The sequence below is a fragment of the Lonchura striata genome, chromosome 6, assembly GCF_050655825.1.
Source record: "Lonchura striata isolate lonStrDom1 chromosome 6, ASM5065582v1, whole genome shotgun sequence".
Classification (NCBI taxonomy): domain Eukaryota; kingdom Metazoa; phylum Chordata; class Aves; order Passeriformes; family Estrildidae; genus Lonchura; species Lonchura striata.
Window position 1 is genome coordinate 3,341,660 of NC_140708.1, and position 26,239 is coordinate 3,367,898.

The 26,239-nt window shown below is 39.7% G+C and overlaps 1 protein-coding gene across 8 annotated transcripts in view; it reads left to right on the top strand.

The window, feature by feature from the left end:
- The window catches only part of CTNNA3 (catenin alpha 3), a 426,948-nt gene that overhangs the window by 235,505 nt on the left and 165,204 nt on the right, over positions 1–26,239 (top strand). For all 8 annotated transcript variants that reach the window (XR_014956237.1, XM_085583117.1, XM_085583119.1 and 5 more), the window contains 2 exons: positions 18,193–18,273; positions 23,308–23,460. Coding sequence is in view for 7 of the 8 variants with exons in the window: in XM_085583117.1 (XP_085439243.1) it covers positions 18,193–18,273; positions 23,308–23,460 (234 nt within the window). In the remaining variant the exon portion in view is untranslated. The remainder of the gene's footprint in view (positions 1–18,192; positions 18,274–23,307; positions 23,461–26,239) is intronic.

The window sequence follows — 26,239 nt, forward strand, 5'->3', positions numbered from 1 at the left end:
AAATACAGTTTTAATATATAAATGTTCTTTTCTACCAGTTAACATAAAGCCGCTTGTAGTGTAGCCTGTGAAACCATTTCAGTGTATGGTTATGAATAAATACCTGACTGTGATGTTGAAGTGTAAATATTTCAAAGTAAGCCTAGTACTTGGGGTACAGTCTTACTCATGTTATTACAACCTATTTGGTGTGTCAGTAAAGAAATACTTTTTGAAGGCATTGCAAGTTGCAGATGTACTGTTTTCTTGTCTAGTAAGTACTATAATTCTTATTTTACAATAGACTAAAGATGAACATGTGGGAATCTAAGAGCATTAATCACTGTGATAAAGGCTGATGAGGAGGTTGATACCAGTCCTCCATTACTGTGATGAGTGTTGTCTTCAGTGCATTTACTTGTTTCCAACAGGGACCTCATCCAAGTGTATTGTGTGTAAGGAGATGAAAAAGGTTTTCAGAGTTCATCATGCACCCAGGTGAATATTAGAGACATGGTGTCACAGCATGATTAATGTGACAGCTGATCCAGTCTTCCCAAAACAGTGCCAGCTCTTTGTTGCATTGACTGCGGCTCCACTTTATCATCAGGCTTGGTAATACTCTGCAGCAAAATTTGCTTGCCACAATAGCACAGGAGCTTTGGAGAGGACGTGGTCCTGCAGATCAAAGCAGGCTGGTAATTGCACTTGTCTGTTCTGTGTTGACCTGTGTCAGCTCCAAATTACTTCCAGTCTTACATCTGAATGGTGGTTTTTTTTTGTGATTGTATCTGTGGCTTGACCTTGCTTTTATTTCCTAGCAGACACATTTCCCTGGCCCTAGAAGTATTATTCCTTGATACCAACTGTTTGCCACTCAAGGTGAACTTGTAGGAGTCTATCTCCATATATTGTGTTTTGCATGTGAAGATATGCCCAGTTAATACCTGCTGGTGAATAATGTCCAGGGAATCATGTGTTAAAAGTATTCCTTAATTTTCTTTGAGCAATAGTGTGAAAATGTGCTTCCCTGTTTTCTAACTGGCCAGCACATTTTGTCCAATTTCCCTTTTAAGAGTAACAGTGTTAATCTAATAGAAAATAAGTTGCAAAAATACTTTAAAAGGGACAGACATTTCATAATTTTTTTGAAATATGACACTAAGGTTAGAGGGAGAATTTTTCTACCTGGGGCTCACAAACATCTTTCTCCTTCATTTCAGGTAAATGGAGAGTATATGTTTGATTTCTTTCTCTTATTTCTTTTTGCTGTTGCAGCTCATGTGCTTTAAATTTCCTGCCACTTGAATATTCCTTATGCTATTTTTTTTCTTAGCTTCTTTGAAAAATTGTTTTTCTAGTCCCATATCCCTCTTTTGATGGATATAAAGAGTGTATTATGCATATTTGATATTAACTGTGGGAGCTGAGTAAAGAGACCATATAGTAGTCAGAAAGCTCCAGGTAAAAATATCTGCAAGTAGTTTGTGTTGCTGGTACTAAATTATCCATCAGGACAATGTTTAGCTGCATTGACCGTGTGCTGTGTGTTCACTCATGGGAGACAAATCAGGAAGATTGCTGCTTGCTGTAGACATTCTTGATTTTCTGGTGAAAAACATTATTGCACTACAGAACAGTCATGTTAATTTGTTCCATTTATATGAAAAGAGGACAACTGTCGCTATAGGACACATGAAAGCACGACGTGAGCCACCTGCTATTTGCAAGGTAAAGAAGAAAGTTTATTCTCTGACTCCGACATTTATACTTTCCCAAAGGTGACATTGGATTGGAGAGTGAATGGGCCACCTCTCCAAAGACATTGGACAAACCACTAGTATATCAAGTTTCTCCACCCCCATAAAAGAATGTAAACAATATGTTGTTTACAGAAATCGTGTGGGAAAGTTCTCCAGCAGAATGTAAACTCAGAAGGCTTTAGAAAATCTTAAGAATCAGGGCGACAGACAACCAGAGGATCAGGCGCAACCTTGGTTTTTGAAAGGCAGGTCCTGCTTGAACAGCCTGAACTCCTCCTCTGCCCAGGTGATCACGCTAGTGCAGGAGGGAAAGGCTGTGAGTGTTGTCTGTCCGGAATTTAACAACGCCCTTGACACGGATTCCCAGGGGTTTTGGTGGCAGAAGCAGAGCTCACGCCTGGGGCTGGTGCTCTGTTTGCTGGGCTGGCACCTGGCGGGGCCCAGGGAGCGCCGCGCGCTGCTCCGTCCTGCTGGGGCGGCACCAGTGCTGCTCCCCAGGGTTTGGTGTTCCTTGTCTTCAGTGCTGATCTGGGCAGGGCATTGAGGCCACCCTCACACCATCGCCAGGTGACACCAGCCTGGGTCAGGAGGGCTCTGGCAGGGATCTGCGCAGCCTGGATCCATGGGCCGGGGCCAAGGGTGTGAGGTTCAACCAGGCCAAATGTCAGGTCCTCCCCTTGGATCACAACAACCCCCTGCAGCTCCAGGCTGGGCAGAGGGGCTGGAAGGCAACGGGAAAAGCCTTGGAGGTGCTGGTGACAGAGGCTGAACATGAGTCCACGTGTGCCCAGAGGGGCAGCAAGGCCAAGGGCACCTGGGCTTTCACTGTCCCTGAAGGTGTTTAAAAGCCTGTGTGTATGTGGCACTTAGGGACATGGCTTAGTGGTGAGCTTGGCAGTGTTGATTGAATGTTTGGCCTTGATGATCTTTAAGGTGATTTCCATGCCTAATCTTACAGGGATTCCATATTTCTCCTGTGCCAAGCTCTAGAGCTGCTTGAAGTTATCTGGGACTCTGCCAGCTGCAGTCTGAGCACACTGATGTCCTCCTCTCTCCTGCACTGTGTGGCTTGGAGGATTCCTGGTATTGCACAGAAACCCTGAGAAGGATCTGTTTGAATTCTGTGTGGCAGGAGGCAGAGAAGAGCGATTTAAACTGGGCTTTAACTCTTTAGATGATGGTTTATTAGTGTTTGCAGCTGGAGTTCTGAGTGGGGTGTAACAATGTGACACAAATCTATTCACAAAGCTCTTCCCGCTAAAATTATTTGCAATGCAGATGTACTTTTGGATACCGAGTACTGTCTTTGCTCAGTGTCTGCTCTGTGTCTGGCGACAAGCTCGTTGAGGAAAATGAGAAATAGCTGTAAGCAAAGAAGGACTTTGAAGTTCGTCTCCCGCCTCTCTGATCACTAGGGGTAGCTGTTCTTCGGCATTCCATTATCGAGAGCTACCTTAATCTCTGGGAGAATGTGGCAGAGAATCTTTAGCTGGTATGGTACAGATAAAAGGTGTCACTGTATTTTTAGGGCCATGTCATGTGAGAGATATATTAATGAGAGATTCAGTAATGGATGACAATGTGTAATTTTCCAAAAGCATTTGACTTGTCCAAGTTGTATTTAAGGTATAAAGAATAAAAATTGTATTTAAGGTACAAAGAACAAAAGGGATGGAATCTAAACATAGTCTTGAGCAGAATCTGAAAATGCTTATAGATTTTGTATTGTTAAACTAAAGTGGCACTTAGGTATTCTTTAGGACAGTGTTTTGTAGTCTGCAGATAGGAAATGCACTGATCTTGATTTGTAATTGAATCAAGTCATCTTCATTGAGCCTTAGGTGAATGGGACTCTTGTTAGCAAAATAAAGTAAGGAAGGCTTGAATATTGTTCTGGCATGTGCTCAGAAACAGAAGAGCTTTTTAGAGTGTGTTAGAAATGTGAATAGTCTCAAATCTTGTCGAGGTGAATTCTTCATGAGGTCACAGATGGTACTCGGCATTCTTTGTAGGAACCACCAGCTTTTAGAGTTTCGGTCTGAGTCTTCTGTGCTGGCTCCTGTCACTTTAGAGTACATGGTGCTAAGGAGGGGAGTGAAATTGGAAGCATTTTTCTGTTTAGCAACATTTTCTATTAATTTAAATTCAAATTCCAGGAGTGGTGCCAGTGTTGTTTGTGCTCTAAATAGGTACACACATAAAATAAAACAAAAATGTTGCGCACACATATAATTTAGGGTATTTTCTGGCTTATTACTAAATGCATTCAATCAGAAATAGGTCTTATTTAAGTATGGAATAAAAATTAGATCAGTCTTTTCTTACACTTCACCTGTTTCAACAGTGTACATACCATTATGCAGCAAGGAGCGTGCCCCACGTTTTGTGGAAGCTGTGTTGCAGTGGGCGGGTGTCACAGGACACTAATTGCTAATGAGAGAGGACTAACTGTTGCTAACTGCAGAGGATGCTCACTGCTTCTGTAACAGCTGAAACATATTTTAAACAAAGATTTTGTTTCTTGAACTTCGGTTTTTCTTCCAAAAGATTGGAGAAGAACTGCTTGGTAAATCCCTGCTTTGCAAGTCCACATTGCTCTCTAATAAGTCCAGAAGTAAACTCATTGACAGTTACAGATGCTGTCTTCAGAGCTCCCTTCTGAGATGCCATTCTGTCATCTGGCTCATTCCTGCTCAGCTCTCCCTCTTCCATTACTAAACTTATTCCGACGGTGGAATTAATTTTCTGCCACAGCCTCAGTCGGTTGGTGCCTTCATTGCATGGCAATGTCTCTTCATAGTAGGCTTGAAATGGATAAGGCACTTGCTACTCAGTGATGAAGTGGTTTTTAATTCCCATTAGTCCTTTATAAGTTCAGAAATGGCAGTGTTGTATGAAACAACGTCCAAAATTTAAAGGTAGCAAGAGCTGGCATTTCCTGTTGTTCTCTGCCCCATGTTGAGTGTTTACTGATGCTGGAATTGAGTTCCTTGATTTTTGTTTCATCACTGATTTCCATCATATATAATTTAGAGCCCCTGAGTATGCTTCTCTTTGATATTTCAATTATATATGAAAATGAAAGCAAAGTGTTGTTTGTGCTGCTTGTCCTTATTTTTTTTTTTTAGCTTTGTCAGCAAAGTTGTGTACAGGGTATTGAGGTTTACCAGCTGTTTCAACTGGCATTGAATACATTGAACCTTTCAGTTTTGTTGTCTTGGTTTTATTTAGGCTCAGGTTACAGATAAAATTTGAGTGTATTTATCTTTCAAAATTCTATTGGATGGCATTAGGTTAGATCATTTTTTAGTGGATGAAATTTGTTAAAAGCATAGCAGTTACTTGTGTACTCCACGTTTCCCAACCTTGTGATTGCTACCGTTTAAACCACTTTTAAAACTGTTCAGAATGCAAATTAAAAGGGCAACATTTTCAGTAAACACCATACTTAATATATAGTGTGATAAGTAGTTAAAGATATTTTATATAATATGGGATCTTTATTTTTTTATCGCATGGGGACGAAGTGGATATTATAGTGTATTTCCTTCAGCCTATTTGATCTCCCCCCTGCACATAATTTCTGCTGGCACTTGGGTAGTGTTGGCTGCTTGCTGCAAAAACAGCCACGAAATAACCATGCTAGAAGCATCTTTTTTGAGCTTCTGCAGGGTATGTGTGCACTCATGTTCTAAACAAAACCTGCCCTTAAAGTTTTTGCAGGCGCGACAGTAACCTTCTTCCCTCCCCAAATTTCTTGAAACATGGATAAGAATACCCAGAAGCTCCCAGTGCACATTGCCCATACATTGTCAGGGACTTCTCAGAGCATTTCTGCTGTGCTGCTTATAGTGGATTTAACTGACATGTTTTAAGAGTCATTTGTCCTGGTCCCTATAACCTCTATCTACCAGTATTGCTTAAAATTTAAGAGAGACAATGCTTTTTTTTTTTACATGCTTCCAAGTCCTATGGGATTATCATGATGGTTTAATGAAAGCACATTCTCTTGGCCATCTGTCAGCTTTTGGCTTTGGACTTGGCCAGTATGGGGTACATGAAGTCATCCTGTTTGACTGCATAATTTGCAACACAAAGTTCCTTTCTCCTTTTTCTCAGAGTGGTGTAAATCAGACATAGCTCCAGTGCCCTGCAGCTCTGTCTGCTGTTCTCTTCTGATCACTTGGGGCACGAGTAGTTGTACTGAGAGATTTGATGGGATTCCCCCAAAGCCAGAGAATCTTTTAGCTGGGACCTGCTCTGCTAACACAGGCAAGGAGAAGTCCGGGGCAGGCATCATGGCATATCCAGTTATTGGCATCTTCTGGCTCCAATGGTGTGGTTCTCTCTGGCTTTGCTCAGCTGTCAGAGGTCCTTTGGATGGTGTGTGAGGAGCCAGGTGTGTCTGAGCCTGGATTAGCAGAAGGACCTCTGGGGACATTGAGGCTCTTCTCAGCCAAGGTGCCATGCTCAGCATGGCTGAATGATGCACCAGGATGCATGAGCCTTCAGCTGTGTGGCTGTCAGGCCTTAGTGCTTGCTTTGCTTTCCTCAGCTCAGTGTCTGTGTGCCTGCAGTGCTCTTATGTCTTAATGCCCACCTGAGGTTTCCTCAGTGTAGCAAAAATGTGTGTTATATTTAATTTGCTGTTGTTATGGATGAGTGTAGAAGTGTATCAGTAACCTTAAAAAAAATCATGAGCTGGAATTGTATAGTCTTAAGCAAGCAAAACTAAGCCCTGGTTCTGCAAACTCATTTCATTTCCAAGTATCCTTCTCTCTCATGCCTTCTGAGTAGGAAACAACTCTTCCATAATTCATAATTTAATTTCTTTTTTATAATTACAGAAGAAACCTTGCCTGGAATATTGGCTTTGCCTTTTCTACTTAGCTTTCCCAATCTCATTCTTTTATAATTTTGATTTAACTCTTATTAACATTCTTTGCAGATGCAGTGTCACATCAGCTTTGTGCCTTAAGTAATATGGTTTACTACAGCATCCATTTTCACTTAGGCTATAAGCACAATCTGATATAAAGCCTTTTCATGTACAATTGCTCTAGAGTTTTCTTGAATCTCATTTATGTGGTTTTGTTCAATGATTATTTTTACTTGTTTTTAATAGATAATATTGTCATTGAAGGGGTATTTTGCCAATTTTGGAAGACATAGTCTAATTAAAAATGAACATATGGCACCCTTGAATATCCCTGAAAAGCAGATGTTTAAATGTATACTTTCCATGTGAAAATTTTAGTAAGTTAATAAAGGAGGATTCCAGGCTTTTTTTTTAGGCAATGCTTGTTGTGGCAGTCTGGAAGCATGGCTCTCTGAAATTTCTTACATTCAGCAAGTGCATTTGAAAGCGTATTTATTTACATACAGAAGATTATGCCAAATTGAAATTACACTTTCAGCACTGGGCCTTTTAATGTGTTTTATACTTTTGTCAGCGATTGATATTTGAAGTGATTCCACTTTTTTCTCCCCCACAAACAGACATACAATTCTCCTTGTAATTTTCAAATAGGGAGGTCAGGATATCTTCTGGTGGAACAGGAATGAGGGGAGGAGTTACAGAAGAGGGTTTCCATTCTGCTATATTGTTCCTAGTGTGAAAAAGAACTGTTCACTTTGAAAATTTAAAAGGTTTATTAAACCTTAGGAGAAACACAACAAAAGAACTACATAAGGAAAAATTTGTACACTGGGAACTGCCCTTGTGGCACCACGTGGCAGGTTCATCTTCAGGATGGATGCTCAGTCATTTATACCCATGGGTGGGGGGTTTGCATGAGCCAACCCTGGCCCCTCCCAAAGTCTGTCATTCAGATCTTTGCTGTTTACTGGTGGAGTTTGCTTTCTTGTAACTGGATTTTGGAGGGTCAGGTGTTGCCATGCCTCCCCCCCCCATCCCAGAACCAACCTTTTCCATTCCCAGCTGCCCCATGCAAGGGGCATATGTGTCCTTTCTACCTAGACAACCCAGGCTGTCTGACGGTAACAATATTGGGAAGGGGAAGGGGAACTATGGGGAGAACAGAGGACATTTAAACTACAATAACATAACTATATACATCAGTAAAGCTTCTCTTCATAGTCACACAATAGTTATTTCGTAATTGTGAGAGCCAGTCATCTCATTATCCATCTATAGCAGTAAAATAATAGCAAGTATTTTATCCATGGAAGTCTGAAGTAAAATGAATATACCTAGTAAGTATCACATTATCTTTATTCTAGGAGTCATGCTACCAATTTTACTACATAATTAAGTCTCTTTTCATGGAACTTACAAAAGGTATTTATATATAAAATTAATATAAAATTGGCTTTTCTTTGATTTGGAATGTTTAAACGTGGCTCTCAAATATGGTAAATTGAGAGGTTTGTACACTTGCTGTTTTGAGCCTCTCATCAGATCAGCATGGCAGCTCTTTCAGTCCAAAGTGGGTTTACAATGTAAGATAATACAGTCTGACATACTCACCTGTATTCATTTTTGCATTTCTGTGTGTGAGGGTTGTGATGTGTGTGAAGAAGGTTTCTGTGTGCTGAGGTGCAGGGATGCAGGCCCAGCGGTAGCAGCAGCTCCTGGAGCAGCAGGAGCAGTGGATGAGGAGGTTCTCCCGGTGCCCAGCGCTGTGCCCAGCAGCTCAGGGAGCGCTTCAGTGCCGCCCTGCCCGGCTGCTCAGGCTGGCACCGTGTCCCACGGCTCCTCGGGGGACCCAGCGTGGCAGGGGAGCCTGCTCAGCTGTGGCAGGGCTGTCCTGCTCCAGCCAGAGCCTCTCGCAGAGTCCTCCCTGGCATCCGGCACTGCAGCTCTGCACGGCTGCTGGCTGCCACCCGCACTGGCACCGCGGCGTGGCTTTTGGCAGGGTGGCACTTCATCAGCAATTACATGAGAAACTTCAGAACTGTCTGCCAGCTAAGGGATGGAGCTGGTAACTCTTGCCCGTGCTAGAACAAACACAAGCACTTGAATAAAGACTTCCCTAGCAGTGAAGTGTTGTTGGAGTGCTTTGCCCCTAGGTGCCCTTTGTCACTCCTGTCCAAGCAGCCAAGAGTTCCTGCGGGGTGGCAGCTGCTCTCGGTGCCTTTCCTGGGGAAATGTCTCACATCTTCCACACTGGAGTATGGAATGTGCCCTCTTCTAGGCTATGCAAACAGCAAATCTTTCAAATACCTTGATTACAGGACCCACAACCTGAATATTTACTTAGTATAAGTAGATCTTAGATGCCTTTATATAGAAATGCAAACTATAAATGTTTGAATTTTCATGTACAACTAGGGAACCATATTTATGAAGATCCTACTTAACCTTTTGCTTTTAATCTTCTGACTGTATTTTTAACATGTCTTAAACTTCACATGAAATTCAGTAGCACACATTTACAGCAAAAACAGGTTGCTCATTAGATTTCATCTAAGTAGTTAATTTATTTCATTGAAAGTTAAAGGATTTAGTATAAATCTTAAAGGAAAAAGGTCTTTGAGGTCCATAATATTTTTGCTTTACCCCACATAATTCCTAATGACTTTCCTGCTGATTCTGTTCTAGTTATGTCTAGGAGTCTACATATCTCCTTTCGTTTTTTTGCTATATTCTTCCATAGGGCTGATGATAATTATATGAAAATTTAGGTTAATTTATAATAAATTAATTCCTTGGCCAATTGGAAATGTGAATAGTTTAAAAAATTAAACATGAATCTTTGCATTTTCACTTTAGACAAAAGTTCTCTACAACATTTAAGGTAAAAGTCCTCAGAAAATGAACTTCCAGCATGAAGTATGATTGCTATGTTGGAATGTCAGAAATATCGCATACTGAGTTTGAATGTTTCCACAGGTATACTTGGGGTTTTTTTCTGTGTAAAAATAAATAGGGCAAAAGCCAGGGAATTTCTGCATAGGACTGCAGAGGAATATGCCCTGAATAGCAGACTCTCCTGATCTTATGCAGGATTCTGCAGATCCCAGCCCTGCAGGAGACTGTAATTTTCAGTTGTCTTCCCTGCATGCCATCACATACAGCCTCCCTTGTTCCATTTGGTAGCTGCTACTTTTAACAAATTGGGGCTTTTTTCTCTCTTGTAGCACAGGAACCCAGGATCTTCAAGCTTGTGCTGTGAGTCTAATCACGCAGCCCAAGGAATGCACTGATTTCTCACTCTGCAAATCCATCTGTGGAGTAAATGGCTCTGCAAGGGCCCCTTTCTGGAGTGCTCAGTATGAAAGCATCATTCAAGCTCTCTTCTTCCAACCTCTTTTGTGTGTCCTCCCCCCCACAAGTGCTAACATCAGAAACTTTCTGAACTAGAGTAGATCTCTAGCTAACAACAGTGAATTTTTAAATAACAGAGTATTTGAAATGTTTAGTCATGAGCTTTTAGGAACACCACCTTGGAGCTATTTCATGGTGCTGCTGTAAACAGGGGTATGTTTTGTTCAGGTGTGACTGAATTCACCCAGTGAAGTGATGGCATCAACTCCCATTTGCAGTATTGATCCCCTGAACCTTCTGTGTTCCTCCTTCTTACCTTATAGTCCTCTGTACAGACTGGACATGTGTCAAAGGAATTCACAGTCTGGATCACCACACACACAGGATGCTGGATAGTGTTCAGTGGAAGTATTTGTAAATTTGAGAACTTAACTTATACCTTTCCCTAAAAGCTGGACTTTCATTTACTGCACATGCTGAACTGCCTCCCAGCTTCCTAGATTCACTGCATCACAGTGTGGTGTTAAATTAAATGAATTACTCTGGATTACAAAGGGATTAACTAATACAATTAATACATAATTAAATGGAATGACATTTTTTGGTCTGTTTGGGATTTCAGCATTTAACTTTTATTTAGAAGTACAGTTTTGAACAGAGCCACATCCATAGCATGTGTGTTATTTGAAATTACCAAGCTCTGCCTGGTTCAGAGCTGAAGTCTTGGATAAGTAGCTCTTTTCTGAGGTTTCTGTCTGTAGGCCAAGTTCTGTCCTGGGTCCACCCATATTTATCTCAAGCTGCTTCCTTGTGGGGAGCTACACAGAAGTGTTTAAGTTATGTGGGAGTGAAAATCAGGGAACTCAATCTTCATTACTCATCCAGTGTGATATAAGAGTGTGCTCGGTTTTCTGTTAAAAGAAAACACCACATCATGTCTGTTCTATGAGTGATCATGAACAGTATCATAGAGATTTTCCCAGAGTAATGAGTGTGTCAACACAGTAAACTTAGTTTTCCTGTTCTACCTTCCTTATCTCTCCATGGTACTGTGGCAATACAGGGAGAAAGCATGAGGGTACTGGAGGGCATGGACTGGCTATGAGGACTTGGAAGATTTTTTAATAGAAATACAATTTTTTAGTCACCCTGTATATTTTTAAATAGATATTGTATGTATACATATTTATAATGCTGTTTGAGTGCTGTCTCTTAAGTGTACAGGAATCTATATGTGTAGCACGTTGTGCATTAAAATACCACCTCAAAAGCCACAGTAAGCTTGTGTTTGGTTCCTTAAAAAATGCAGGATGTGCCTTTGCTGCACCACTTTGGAGCCTGCACGAACTTGTTCTGTCCCTAGGTATGGCAGAATGTGAGTGCTTGGTGCTGGCCATTTTTCTCTATTTATGGCTGCTATTTAAGAATGTAACTTTCAGATTTAAAGTACAGCTAAGAGTTTTAAACAATCTGAATGAGAAGAACTGTCTCAGCAACTCTACTATATTTTATTTTGAATTTTCTTCTCCCTCCATCCCTTACCTCTTTCTCATAACAGCATATAATCTCCAAGCAATTCATATGATAGTTCATCATAGGAAAGTCTTGTGCTGCTGCTGTAGAATGAGATTTTCTCCAACTAATTTTCTATTTTCCTACTGTAAAACTGCCAGAACACTTTGGTGAAAGGTAGATGGATATTCAATTAAAAACTAGTATGGACTAGAAACTTAGAAAATTGCTTCTTAGTAAAAGGCAGATCAACCTCAAGTATACTTCTTGCTGTCAGTTCAATGGTATTGCTCTATTTCTACCTATGTTTGCCATTCCTTCCTGCATCATCTGTGCATGACAGTAACATTGGATTAATAGAAATTTAATGTCGTTTTTACTCCCTGCTGATTCCTCTGATAGGTCTGGAGTTGAAATACATACCAAAATAAAGTCCTACAGGCCTTTAAAGTTTCTCTATCAAGTTTTAAGACTGTCATATTTCAAATATGAAGTGTCTGTGGTGTTTGGTTTTTGCATTAGAAGTAGTAAGAGATGGTTGATAGTACGTGATGGTTGTACTTGCCCTGCAACACGCTGGGTATGACACATGCACTTCCTGGGACACTTCTCCCCCAATAACTACTAGAAAAGTATGGGTGTTTTTTCAGGATCACCTTGGAGTCATGCTGAACTTTTATAATATTCCCAATGTGAAAAAGTAGGAGAAAAACTGTTATAAGGAGATATTTGCCTTATGTATCAGAAAAAAACAATAAAAATTTAGAATAGTTTAGGTTCCTCGTCTTCTCTCATGACTGGATCCCAGTCACTTCCAAGAGAATTTATAGTCCCAGGGATAAAGATCCCAGCTCTGTCCTTTGAATGGACATCCTCCCCACCTGCAGCTCCTGGCAGGGTGTTTAGGAGAGTGGATGAAGCAGCGGTGCAGGGCCCCTCTCTATAATGAGAATCAGTTCCACATGAAAGAGTCCTTATTTGCTCACTTGCATATGATTTTCCATACCCCTTTTTAAAAAAAATGCTTACCTGTTTATCACAGAAATGGGTTTTCTTGAGCCAGGTGTCTTTAAAAAAATCACACTGGGGTGGGTGTGTTAAGAGTAGGGAATCTGTGTCACTGAATGGAAGTAGTGAGTTACAACTTGAAGTACTTGTGGGTTCTTCGTTTGTGTTTCCCATATTAAAAAAAAAGATATTAAATGTACTTCTAAATTAATTTCCCTTTCCAGGCTTTGAGGTACAGTAAAAATAGGCTTTGAAATGCTGTATGAAAAAGCCTGGGAGCTTTTACCTTTTCACAGGAAAATGTCAGAAATGTCAGGTTCTGCCTTAACTGCCTTGTCAGAGGATTCCTTGAATAACTTCTGCAATATTCATGTCAGAGATTTCTCAGGCAGTGAATGCTGTGCATATAATTGCTCATGCATCTAAATAGTTCCATGTTTTGATGGGGTTGCTTGTGCTCAAGGAGTTGTTCTTATCCACTTCCAGGATGGGGAACCAGGAGGTATTTAAAACATTTTGTTTGAAAGTGGGACACATGCATGAAAAGAACTGTAAACAATCAGTTTTTCTCCAGCTCGACACAGGCTTGTCCACTGAGTTCTGCAGGTTTGGAGAAAGTGATTGTTTTGTTCTGGTGTGTTTAACCAGACATGCCTCCTCCAACAAGCAATCTTGGTTTTTACTTGGACATTGCACTTTGAGGAACAAGCTGAAAATTGGAAGGGTAAAATAATATTTAAATGAATTCTGCCTTTAAGGGGCAAATCTCAGGGCCTAGTGGTATCCAGATGGGTACAAAGGAATGCAAGGGGGTTCTGCCCCACACTTGGTGTTTCTCACATAGCCAAACTGTCATTTGGATATTTTCCTCTCTGTGTGACCTTCAAGGTAACAAATCCTTCATCCCCTCCTAGCAAAGAATGTAGGAAGTGGTATTAGTTTCATTTAGTTACTGATAGCTGAAGCACAATGTTAACTAATTCTGGCAGCCATGAAACCAGCTGGGATAAATCAAAGACTGCCACAGGATTGAACTAGATCTTCCCTTATAAAAGCTTATGGGCTTCTTTGGGGCTTTTTTGAGACAGATGCTTGTAGATGTCTTTACTTAGTTGAGTTTCACAACAGGATTTGACAGATCAGGGGTTCTGTAAGCTGTATGTGAAAAAAAAAAATCCTGTTGTTGCACAAAAAATTGAGGTCTGGAAATGTCCCAAGTAATGACAAAATTGTTTCATCATGCAAAATAAATTGTAAAATTGCTTTTTATACAATTTTCTTCTAAACTTATGGTTTTCATTAGAATTCACAGTGACTTTATAAATGAAAAGAAGAACCATTTATAAATTCCATATGCAAAAAAAAAAATAAAGTATGTTACATGCTAAATTGTAACAACAGATATAAAATGCTTGGTGTCTCTATAGAGGCTGTGTCTTTGCTTTAATGTCCTACCTAAGTTGTGTGAGAGTTTGTTTTTTGGTTTTTTTTTTTCTTTTTTTTTTTTTAATTAAGGTGCAATATACAGGACCCTCTAATTGCTGAGCATAGGATTATTTGCAGTCAACACAGAGGCTGAAAAAGTCAGTCATTTAATTAGAGCTCTGACATTTACTAAGTTATTGTAGTATTGATTGGTGTTTACTTTACAGCTTGGCTTCTTTTTTAAGAAGAGAATTTCTATAGAGAAATTGATTTTGATAAATGTGCTATTCTTTTTTTAACTAAAACTGGTTTTGGATACATAGAACTATATCAAAAGCTGTTTATCACAGAGTCATGGTACAGCTGCTGCAGGCAATTGACAGAGGGCAGGTTTAGAAAAGACATAGGGAAGAAATTCTTCCATGTGAGGGAGATGAGGCCCTGGCACAGGGTGCCCAGAGAAGCTGTGGCTGCCCCAGGATCCCTGGAAGTGCCCAAGGCCAGGCTGGATGGGGCTTGGAGCAACCTGGGATAGTGGGAAGTGTCCCTGCCCAGGTGTCTCTGCCCAGGGGCTCGGAATGAGATGGGCTTTAAAATCCCCTCCAACCCAAACCATTCCGTCATTGTGGAGTAGGCAAAGAAAACCATGCTAGTAGATTGGATTTTTAATTTTTTCTTTATTCCTCCCAAGATTGTTCAATGACTATTTGGGAACAGACACATCCCATGAAACAAAACATATTCTTAACTTCTGGCCACAGACCTTTAAATATGGGATATTGGCCTAAGTACTAGAAGAGATTTAGATGATCACTTAAGTAGTTCTGCCCATATCTTCCTTATACTCTACTGATCAGTGCACCTATCAGGTAAACATTTGTGGGCCTTCAGAAGTATCAACAAAGTGAAAATAAAACCCTTCTCAGAGTATCTGTATAGTCCTTTAGGGTCAACTTGACAAAGTCTGGAGCTTATGGAATTCCTGCAGTCTTTGTTGCTGCTGGCAGCTGTTGGCACGTACCTACAGAGGCTTGGCTGGAGACTGGTTCCTGAGTCCTGCAAGGCTGTGCAGATGTCGTGGTTTGCACCTGAGGACCTTGGGGTGCAGAAGGGTCTGGAGTGCCTGGGAAGGTCACAGTTCCCTGCTGCTGTAAATGAACTCCATCAAAACTAGAGGTGATATGGCCATGTGTTTCAACTGAGAATCTCCCTGTATGTGTGTCCTGGTTTAAATGGAAATCCAGCAGAAAAGATTTTCTGCAAATGTGGGTTTTTGAGACATTCAACTAATGTTGTTTGCCAGTGTGTGAAATAGATGGGCCTGTATTATTTCCAGTACCCAGCATTTATCTTCAAGCTATCCAGTGTTAATTAAAAATACTTCTTTTCACTCAGTGGAATATTAATAACACTGTGACTTAGTGCTTGTAAAATGTTTCAAATGTTAAAAAATGCATTGAAATAGGAACTGGATATTGCTTTGAGGATTTTCACAAGGGAGCCATATAGGTGTTATTACTTGTATTTTACAGGAAAAAACAGTAGGTGAGTACAGGATAACTGAAAGGCTCAGCTGCCTGATTTTTAAAATCCAGACCCAGAATAGTGTGCATAATTTTCCTAGCCCTTTCCTAATCCAGTCCCCCTGTACAAGAAGGAACTATTTGAGGATAGGTGTGCTTGTTCTGAAGGACAGCAGTCACCAGGAGGATTTCACTGCCAAGCAGAGGCAGATGAGTGGCTCCATGGCTGGGGAGCTGCACTCTGCTGGGTGCCGAGGTGCTCAGGTCACCTTTGGCTCACTGTGCCAGCATTGCAGCGGACACTTGTCAGACATGACATCTGCTCTTCTTTGCTTATTCAACAATGTGAGCATCTCGTGCAGCTCTTGGACTGTTGGTGCCAGGTCCAGGTGGAGTCTGAGTCTGCAGGGGAGCGTGCAGCCACAGCAGGACTGCAGGTCCCAACAGTGGGACAGAGGCAGGAGAAGGCAGCTTGAGGCCACTGCTGTTTGAGAGTGTTCCCACAGGAGACTTTGTAGACAGCTCTTCCCCTGACTGGAGAAGACTGCACATGGCTTAGAAGTCTTTGTAAGTAGGATTTATCCAAACAGTAGTGTGGGGGTTTTGATGTTTAAGTTTCTTTAGGAAAGAATGAGAGTCTGCAGTTATGAGGTTACTTGCAGTCTGGACTTGTCTATATTCTACAGCCTGAAGCTGCATTTACAGTGCATTTATAGTGTGTTTTATTTCTTAGGGGAAACATGAGGTGAAGAATAACTTCATTTATAGTTGGATTTGCTTTCTCAACATTGACTATTATGTTAAGAATTTGAAAGTAAAGTATTTTTAACTTGTTCACTGTTCAATATTTTATGCCACTTGATGCCTGAGGTTATTTCAGAATAGCTGCTTCAAAGATTTAGGTTAGCTGAAAGCCAGTTGTATCATTAGTAGCCACCTTTGAAGTTACAGATTATCAGGCAATTTGAAAAATATCCCAATATTTTACAATGATTTTGTCTTTGTAGAAAAATAGGCTCTAAATATAAAACTTCCAAAGGATATGCCAGTGCATTTTTGTAGTCTGAAAATGCATAGGCATAAGCTGAGTTGTATCCATCAAGTTTTTCCTGGCCCGTTTTACCTGGCAGTTCAGATGGAATCATTTTGTTGTCAAGGCTGACAAGAGGTTGCAAAGCATAATAGAGGAGTGATAATTTACTTTGGTTCCTGTGCAAGCCTTGGTACAAGAAGTGATAGCATTGCTGTGGAACAAAAGTGAGTATCCACCCCCAGGGATTCCCTGAAGGTTTTAAGGTGAAGTTCAGACCTTTCTCCAAGATCTGGTTTTGATCATCTGTTCCCTGCAAAGCCTATAGCCAGTTTCAGAGACAGAAGGTCACAGGAGATTTTCTAAATAAACCTGAAAGTACTAGTTCAGTTTTTAAAGTAGTTTTTCCTTTCAGCTGATACAGAATGTGCTAATAATTTCATTTATGACGCTGCACATTCAGTTTTAATGTAAGAGTTATTTTCTTGCACCCTCTAGTCTTAGTTTTAATATTAAGCATATTGTCCTGTTCACAGGTTTCTTTAGTAAGGAAATAACTCTGATTGAAGTATGATACATAGATAATAAGCTTATATAACTCTTGGGTGCCTACCACAATATTACTATTTCCATATTAATTTTAATGTTATTTATAAAATGACACAGTCATGTTTATAATAGAGATTTCTGGTGCTTGGTAAATGGTGTGGTCATTGTACATAGGTCTTGCTTAGCATTTATGACAGACCGGTTCATTGTGCAGTAAATATCATGTGTGCTGACTTTGTGTAAAGCACCACTATTTGTGGTTCTTTCCTTTAGACCAGGGCAGTCCAAGGTAGTCGACAATGATTGCTTGCTTTAGGCAAACAAACTTCATCAGGCATTTTGTATTTTCATGTAGTTTCTGTACTAACAGGAAAAAAAAAATCCTAACCAGCTAGGAGGCACAGAAGTATTACGGTATTGTAGGGAGAAAAGGCTGAGTGATCCAGTGAAGTGTGAAGTACTCTTTTCAAATAGGTAACCGTGATAGAAGCACTTTGCTTATAGGTGGAAATAAAAAAATTAAAATTGTTTAGAAAGTAAAACCAATTCTCTTCAGACCTCTCAGATATCTCAGTCTTCTAGATGCTGAGAATGAATGTGCTGTGTGGAATGGAGAGATTGTCATTTCATGGACAGTGAAACATCTTGGACGTTTTGAAACTCACCCATTCTGTTTTACAGAAGGAAAATGAACACGACAAACAAAAGCATAACTGCACTGCATTGTGGGCACCTGAATTTATACATTGTTTTTTAGAGAGAGAACATTATTTTTCACATGAATAGGGTATAATGGATTGCCATATTACTGTTGCTGTTACTATTATTATTACTAATCATCATCATCATCACCACCATCATCATTGTCACTATAATCAGAATTCTGTTCATGCTGTTTATTACACTGGTAGTATTACAGCAATTCAGAAGTTAGGAAGTGTTTATTTTGTTCCTGTGCAGTGCTTCTAAAGCATATATTTTGACTCAGCAAATAATGCTTAACATGACAAATTGGCATTCTGTGAACATTGTGGTACTGGCTCTTGAAACGTACGAAAAATTTGAAAACTTCTTCAGCATGTATGATTTACCAAATGCACTGGGGACACAAAGGATGTGCTTGCTGAGGGATTCCAGACAGCCACTGATTGTTTTCTGTCCCATTGATTGCAGACTGACAAGGCAGAGAGAAGCAATGCCCTGAATGTCGCCATAGATGGTATGTGCAAGAAGACCAGAGACCTTCGCAGACAGGTGAGGCCTGGCCAAATGAAAGGTAGAAAAATGTCTTGAGGGATTCTTTTCCAATTTGCTATTTTCAGTTTATGCATTTTGAAAATACTATTTTCTTTTCCATTTTATATTGAAGACAATTGCACCATTCCACTGAATATTTACATACCAGTTTTCAAAACTCTGGGAGGAAACCCTGCTAAATGATACTGTCTGAATATATATCTGTATGTATGCATGTCTGAATATATTTGCTGTAGATAAATATCAGTAATGTACTCTAGTCATCATGATTTGTTTAATTTTCACTAAGCTTGAATTATTACTGGTTGGAGCAGAGACCTTGAAGGAACTATTGAGTCACTGTGTGTGGGTCTTTACAGCTGTGGGAACTCATACCACACAGGAGGGTTTTTGGAATGCCCAGTCCACAGTCTACCCTACATTTTACATCCCAGTGTCCTAAAACTAATGTGAGACGTGGACCAGAATCCACAAGTTCAGTGAAGGGCAGAAGGTTAGCAGTAGACATCAGCTGTATTTATACCCTTTCTCTGTAATAAATACCTTTGAGAAAAACTGCAGATTATGCTGGATGTGTATAATGTTCCCTTTCAGAAAGAAAACCCCTAGAAAGTCAGTAGTTCTTTCAGCCAAGCTGCCCCAACCAAGTACATGAAAATTTACAGCTACAAAGAACTTGAACACAGTCTTTCATCCTGTCTCCAGCTTGGGCTTTTGATCAGCTCCCTGGTGGAAGATGACCCCTCCCAACTTTGTATTCAGTCTCACAAGCCAGCCTGTGCTTCAAGTTGAGGAATAAATTCCTTCCTGCTGCCATAATCAGCCAGGGGAAGCCTTGAAAAATGAGAATAATATAATAGAAATACAGTGTTTACAGATAAGTAGCTACCCAGTTTCTGCTTACATTCTGTCCAAAATGTGTTCAGTGCAGAGGCCTGCATCACCAGCTCAGTGTATCTAGGAACCCTTCAATTCATTTTCGTCCATGGGTTAATTAAACTCCAGCTTAAAACACTTTATTGACTCTGTTACAGTGGTTAAAAGCTGTTAACTGATTCAATTTATGTCTTTGTGTAAACCTTTGGAAAATGTTCAGGCTGAATGTAATCATGCCCAATTTATAGTCAATCTAGAACCAGTAATTTCCTCTTACCAGAACAGCTCTGTGCTTCTTGACATTTTTTCCACTGGAAAGGATTTATGAGAAATATTTTATATATTTCCTTCAATTCTATATTCATACATATGTATTTATGAGAATTGTTTTAGGAAGAATGCTTACTGCATGCCTAATTCCTGTTCTGGGAGACATGAAATTGTGAATTTTGTGCCTGCAGATATTGCCGTAGAGTCTTATTTGCTTTCACTTACAAACATTTGTTACTCCGTCTCCCAGCAATTTTACAAGAAACATGAAAATTGTTGTTTGCTCTACTCTTACAGCTTTTGTAATACTGTATTTTTCAATGACAATGTACACCTTTGCTGGTATTGCATCAGTGCTCTCAGCTGATTCTGGGCTGTGCTGTGAAGTGTACTCTGCTTTCAGTCATGACTGGGACTGCCTCTGCAAAATTTGGGTTAAATATGAAACCTTATCAAGATGTATTTTTAAAATCTCTTCAGTGATGCCCAATAAACCATCAGAGAGGGGCTGTCCCAGCTAGCAGCCTGGCTGTGGGTTATACCGTGGGCCCCTTTGGAACACCTTTGCACATCACAGCAAGGAGAGTGAAGGAGTGCATTTGTGTCTGGCAAGAGTGGGGGCAAAAGTAGCTGTCCCCAGAACAGGACATTCTGGGAGCTGTAGAAACTATCTGGCTTTTCAAGGGAACTTACTTACATTCATTTCAGGAGCTTGGCCAGTACTTATGAGGATTTTAAGCTGTTCAGCTTTGTTTTGATTTGTACTTGTATTGTGCTGGAGGTGTGCTTGTCATTTCTGTGGGTGCAGTTTTACCTGGATCACTGCTTCACTGCTGAGGAGAGCTGTACAAATATTTAGGAAGGAATTGCCCATTCATTCCAATTTATAATTACATGAAATTACCATACTCAGGTCTTGCCTCTCAGTTCTTTCCCAGTGCAGCATGAATGGACTGCAAAGATGTTTCTCCTGTGGCTGTTCTGCAGTTCTGGCTGGTTGGTTACTTTAATAAATGTTATTCCTGGTGATATTCTTATATTTTTATGTAATTTCTTCATCATGAGTAGCTGTTTCTGGACACAAAAGAGATGGCCTTCCTGGCTCCCCTTCAAAAGGGGAAAGGGGAGATCCCTCAGTAATAACTGCTCTGAGCTTTGCCCAGGACTTTTGCCAGGGTAGTCTGGTAAGGCAAGAGGTGAGTAGAGGCCAACAGAGTTTTCTGTGCTTATCAGTACTGATGCTGAATAGTGTTGCAAACAGCTGCTGGCATTTTTTTTCTCTACCCTCCACTGTTTTTGACAACCTTATGCCCCATGTTTTATAAATGACATGTTCCTGTGTTATTTTTTAATGCATTTTGATACCAAAACTAAAAATTCTCCATGCTTCTGTACCAGTCTGCTCAAAGGGTAAGACCTTGCATCTTAAGAAGAAAACAATTTGTCAGACATCATCCTTCCCCTCCTTTCCCTCTTCTACTGGTGTCTCTTTTGCTTAAAAATACGAGAAGAAATTTAATTATAGCACAATAACTTCCCTAGCATTGTGTGCTGGCACTACTGATGCTGTCCTTTTTTCATGTGCCTCCCTTCTGCCTAGTTAGCTTTTAGCATTTTGCCCTACAGGTGGCCAGGGTCAGAAACAGACTTACTGAGTCATGGAAGAAATGCTTGTTAGGATTAGTATGAAAAGAAATAGATATTGCCTCAGATATTCCTTTTTTCTTTTGTCTTTTCCTTTTTTTTTTTCTATGTTGTACTTCTTTAATGCTACACAAGCCATCCTTTGCAATTCTCAGCTTTGTATATTCCTTTGCAGAGTTGCAACAGGAACATAATTTCAAACTTGTTTGTGTTCAGCAAAGACACAGCATTATCTTTGTTTTTTTAAAGAAACTGTAATTTGCTACATAATTGCAGGATAGAGCATTTCTTATGAACGAAATAGTAATGATAATTTCTGTGTGAAAGGTTAATTAAGCCAAGAAAACCAGTGAAAAGCTATAGCAAAGAATTATGTTATGAGAGATAAAATTAGGCTGTTGGTTTGAAATTGGGTATCTCAAGCTTCTCCACAAATGTGCCTGAGGTTATTGTAGTGACACTGCGTTAAGGCTGTGAAAGCCCTGCAGTCTGGACTGCACAGAACTCCAGAATATTTCTGCTGGAGATAATCAATCATTGGCCATGGATGCGATGGTTCCACAACTTTTTGTTGCTGTTTTTTGTAAATCGAAATATTTATTTTAAAATTCTGACTCTTCAAGGTCACATTCATGTACCTAATTTTAAACAGGCAAGAATATCTGTTTTCTTTAGTGGAGCCTTTACAACAGAGAAGTCTTAGCAGGTAACTTGGCAGGACTGGAGGTTCGATGTATTTTATTTCTGGTAGTGAAACTTTCTAATAGTTTTTTGTATTTTAATTTCAGCTTGAATAAAGCTGAGAATGCATGAAATCCTATTCTGCATTGGAATCCCACAGCCTCTGTCTTTGTAAATGACTTTGCAGAACATACAGTGTATCCAGACAGTATATCCTAATGTGATGGGCTACACTAGGTTAGGAGACAAAGAAACCATTCCAAACATGAATTGCTGTGCTTGTTTGGAATGTTTGTCTGTCCCTCTGGTGAGTCAGGGTGAGCTGGTTTTAGGTGGTGAGGCTATCCAAAAGCTAGTGGTGGAATTCATATTCAGATCTTGTCTGATAATCAGCAGATTTTTCTCCACTGTTCTTTCTGCTGTGCATGGTCACTGCCCTACCTACAAACCTACAAGCAGCAGCATCAGAAAGACTGTGCTTTTTTCCATTTTTCTCGTGGAAGGAGTTTTTACTTTTACTGAGTATTCACACAGATACATTGGAGCAAAACACCAAGTGAAAACAGTACTTTGGCAGCAGTGTTATGAGCTTAAAAACATTTAGTGTCCTTTTCTGTTCCAGTCAAAATCTTTTCTATAGATTGTAAAAATACTGGATTTTGAGTAGGAAATTCAGTGCATTTGATAATTATTTTTACATTTCATGTATTGTTTCAGTTGGTAAGTTTGTTGTAGTGCTGCATGATCTAAATGAACAGCGTTCACGTGTAGGTAACATGCAAAATAACCTCTTAAGTGATGTAGCAGTGATACAAGCTTCTGTGAAGCCTAATTTAAGACAGGTAATTTATAGCAGAATGTTATTCTTCTTTACTAATTTAAGTTAAAAGTTCAAGAACAATTGACTTAAGCAGAGAAAATTGAACTCCAGCCTCATTTATAGATCTTCTTGCTCTATTAATACATTATCAGGTGGCACAATCAGTAATCTCATTCACATAATTACCATGAAGGCTGCCATTCTGCAAAACAGACCTTGTTTCCCAAAAAGAAAATACTGCTGTAATTTTGCAATTATTAAATCATGGGATGTAGCTATTTCTCGAGTACAAACATGATTAAATTAATATTTTCTTTGTAAAATGAAATAGCCTTCTCCCTTGGCATCTGAATTACAAGGGAGAATACCCAGGAGATATGAGGTCTAGGCTAACTAATTTTGCACATGTGCAATGAGTTAAGTAGCCTATTCATCAAGGAAGGGTAATATTTGTTTGGCTCCCTTGATTTCAAGAGAACCAGAATATGATGTAGTGTTTTGTGTATCTGTACAAACAGGCATATTTACCTAGTGACATATTAAAGTTTTCCTTAAAATTAAATACAGTTTTTTGTGTAATACATAAATTGTAGCTGCCATAGGTTTCAGACCTAGGGTGCAAATAATGCATGAATACAGTGTGGATGTGTTTATGTTATAAATAGGAATGGACAATAATTCCTGCAGGCTTCAATGAAGACTCCAGTTAGCAGGTACTGATGTATTGCTTTCTTTTGCAGCTCCGGAAAGCCATTATAGATCACATCTCAGACTCCTTCTTAGACACCACTGTGCCACTGCTAGTTCTCATTGAAGCTGCTAAAAATGGAAGAGAGAAAGAAATAAAGGAATATGCTGCTATATTTCGAGAACATACTAGCAGGCTTGTGGAGGTATGTTTGATGGAATTGCATTTGTTTGGAATATATGGTGTAAGTGACTTGCCACTGAACACTCCCTTTGCTGGCAGATATCAAAAATGTTTAAAGCTGGCATTTCAGGAAAAGAATAAATAAGTGGCCTTGGGTAACAGTAAATGTACTCCATTTTCTTGTAATGGTATGTAGTAAGACAGAGGGCTTTGTCCTTGTATAGCATTTCATTGCATAGAAATTCGATGGTGTGGAACTGTAATTTGAGAAATCAGTGTAAGCCTTTCCACCAAGGTGTTCAGTGGGAACTTGATTAAATGTGTGTTTCTGGGAGTATTAGCTCGGGTGCTCAGGATCCTGCTGCATCCATCAGCTGTGAGCCTATCAGAGGTAAAACAGAACAAAAATGAAAAAGTACAGGAGGCACCATGTTAGTGCCAGTTGTTTGCCAGCTTTCTCCCTTGCAAAGTGTGTGACCTGTGCAGTGATCTGCTGAAGGGGCAGTGGGGTCTGACCCAGCCTAGAGCCAGGAGCTTGCTGGCAGAATCACTGAAGATTTCGGGTAGAAAAGGACCCGCAGCAATCGCCAAGCCCAGCTCTTGCCTGTGTGGTACATGAATCCCCTCATACACTGGAGACTCAGGATTCACTTCTAAAGGATGTACTTCCTTATTGCTTATAAATGATACTTCTTCAGCACTAAGAGACTTGCAGATACAACTGTGGGGAGATTTTCGCTTGTTGGGCAGTCAGTCCTGCAAATGTGACTGAATATCCACTGACCTAAACTCATTTGAACTGGAGCTTGGAGCACTGCTGGAATACTAAAGTCAAAAATTCACAGCACTATCAACTCAAGTGCCTGGAAGGAACGCTTTAGTAATTTTTGTGGGGTTTTTTAGCTTTTGGTGCTTTTGTGTGCAGTAATGCAAAAATGGGAAAAAATCAATGAATTCACTCTGCAGCTGAAAATTTACTTAAGAAAACTATTTGGCTCAGAATTAATAATTAATCTTGAGTGACCTAGAGATAATGAAAGAAAAATGGGTAAAGAGCTAAAATAAAAAGAGGGTATTGCATTTTTGTTTCTCTTCATGGTCATGGGATTACAGAATAAGAAAAGTTTTTATTCTTTGATTTACAAGAATATCTGATTTTGATCGTGCTGCAAAATCAAATGACAGCTGAAACACAAACTCAAAGTTACAAGGTTTTCCAATTTTTAATACTGAAGCTAAGCCATCCTGTAGTGACTTCATTTTTAGAAAGAACAGGTGATCACTGAAGACAAAATAACTTGACTGAATTTCTGAGTCCAGCTGAAATACCCAAATCATTATTCATTTTAGATCGCATAAGCCTAAAATACAGAATTAGTTTTCTTTCATGGGTTTGAATTTGTGCCCCAAATGCAAGAACTAGCTGGCCATGAGTGTGGGTGTGTGATTAGAGAGACTGATTGCTGCACAGATTCACTGCCTGGAATAATCCACAGCCTGATCTTGCTGCATGTGTGAATATACAGTGTGTGTGTACATATTTATATTTATGCTGTGACTCAATGTGCTGCCTACATTGAAGAAAACTTACTTCTAAAGAGAGACTGTACACAGTCTCCTATTGTTGAATTAGTTGTTCCAAATGTCACTTTACTGGGGATTATATTGTGGGCTGCTATTCAAATTAACTTCAATTTTACTTTATGTTGCCTTCTGGATATCTAGTAGAAGTAAGTATCTTACTTAGAAGTTGCTTACATTGGTTTAATGCTGTTACCAGAATATCTAAGCAAGAGCTTGATTGATGGCTTTTTGATAAACTATATTTATCAATTGCTAAACTCTCCAGCAAATAATTAGGTGGTAGTTGTAGTGCATCCATCAGCTGTGACCCTATCAGAGGTAAAACAGAAAAAAAAATGAAAAAAAACCACATCAACTAAGCAAGTGGCCACAAAAGGTCTTTGTGGAGATAAACAGATTTATCTAATTTTTAAGAAAAATTCAGACATTTCCGACAGCATCATGGAAGTGAGAGAAATATGGCAGCTCTTTTGGGGAATGTGTAACACCAATTAAATTTATCTAAATGCAATCAATTTTAAATACTTTAGAGCAGTTACTATAGCAGTTCCAACTGGAAGCATATTTGGGTTTTAGTGGCCACTACAGTGGCCTAAACCATGTTAAGATGAGAATATATGTATTTTTAAATTGATATAGTGGAGCACTGCACTCTTGCTTTCTCAAGGAAGATAGTATAGATAGGCTTGGATCTGAGTAGTTGTGGTTTTCAGAAGCATATATACCTAAACATACACATACTTCAGAGCTGAGGCATGGCCAAGATGCTTGGAGCTTGGTTTCCAGCTGAACATGGGCCATGGATAATGCATGTGCTGTAGAAGTCAGGTCTAGCTAAAAGTGCTACCCAAAGCAGGGAGCCTGATTCTGCCAGAAAGGCAGGACAGATCAAAAGGAGATGAGTTGTGTTTGGATCCTTGTTATTTCTATTATCCCTTTATATAAAACAGAAATCATGTTTCTTGGTGAAGATTCTAATGTCTAAACATCACTTGTCCCCTTTGGGACAGATGCCCAGCCTTTAGCCAGGGAAGTTCCATAGCATGGTGTTGTCTGCATTCTGTGAAATTTGGGGTTGGATGACAGGTGAATTCAAGATCCAATCCAGTGTAAAATTACTATAACTTAGGAGGAAGTTTCCAAGCGTTATTGTATTTTATTAAGGGGTTCTTAAATGAGAGGTATGATCTGCATGTTTGCAGGGGAGGCCTCACATT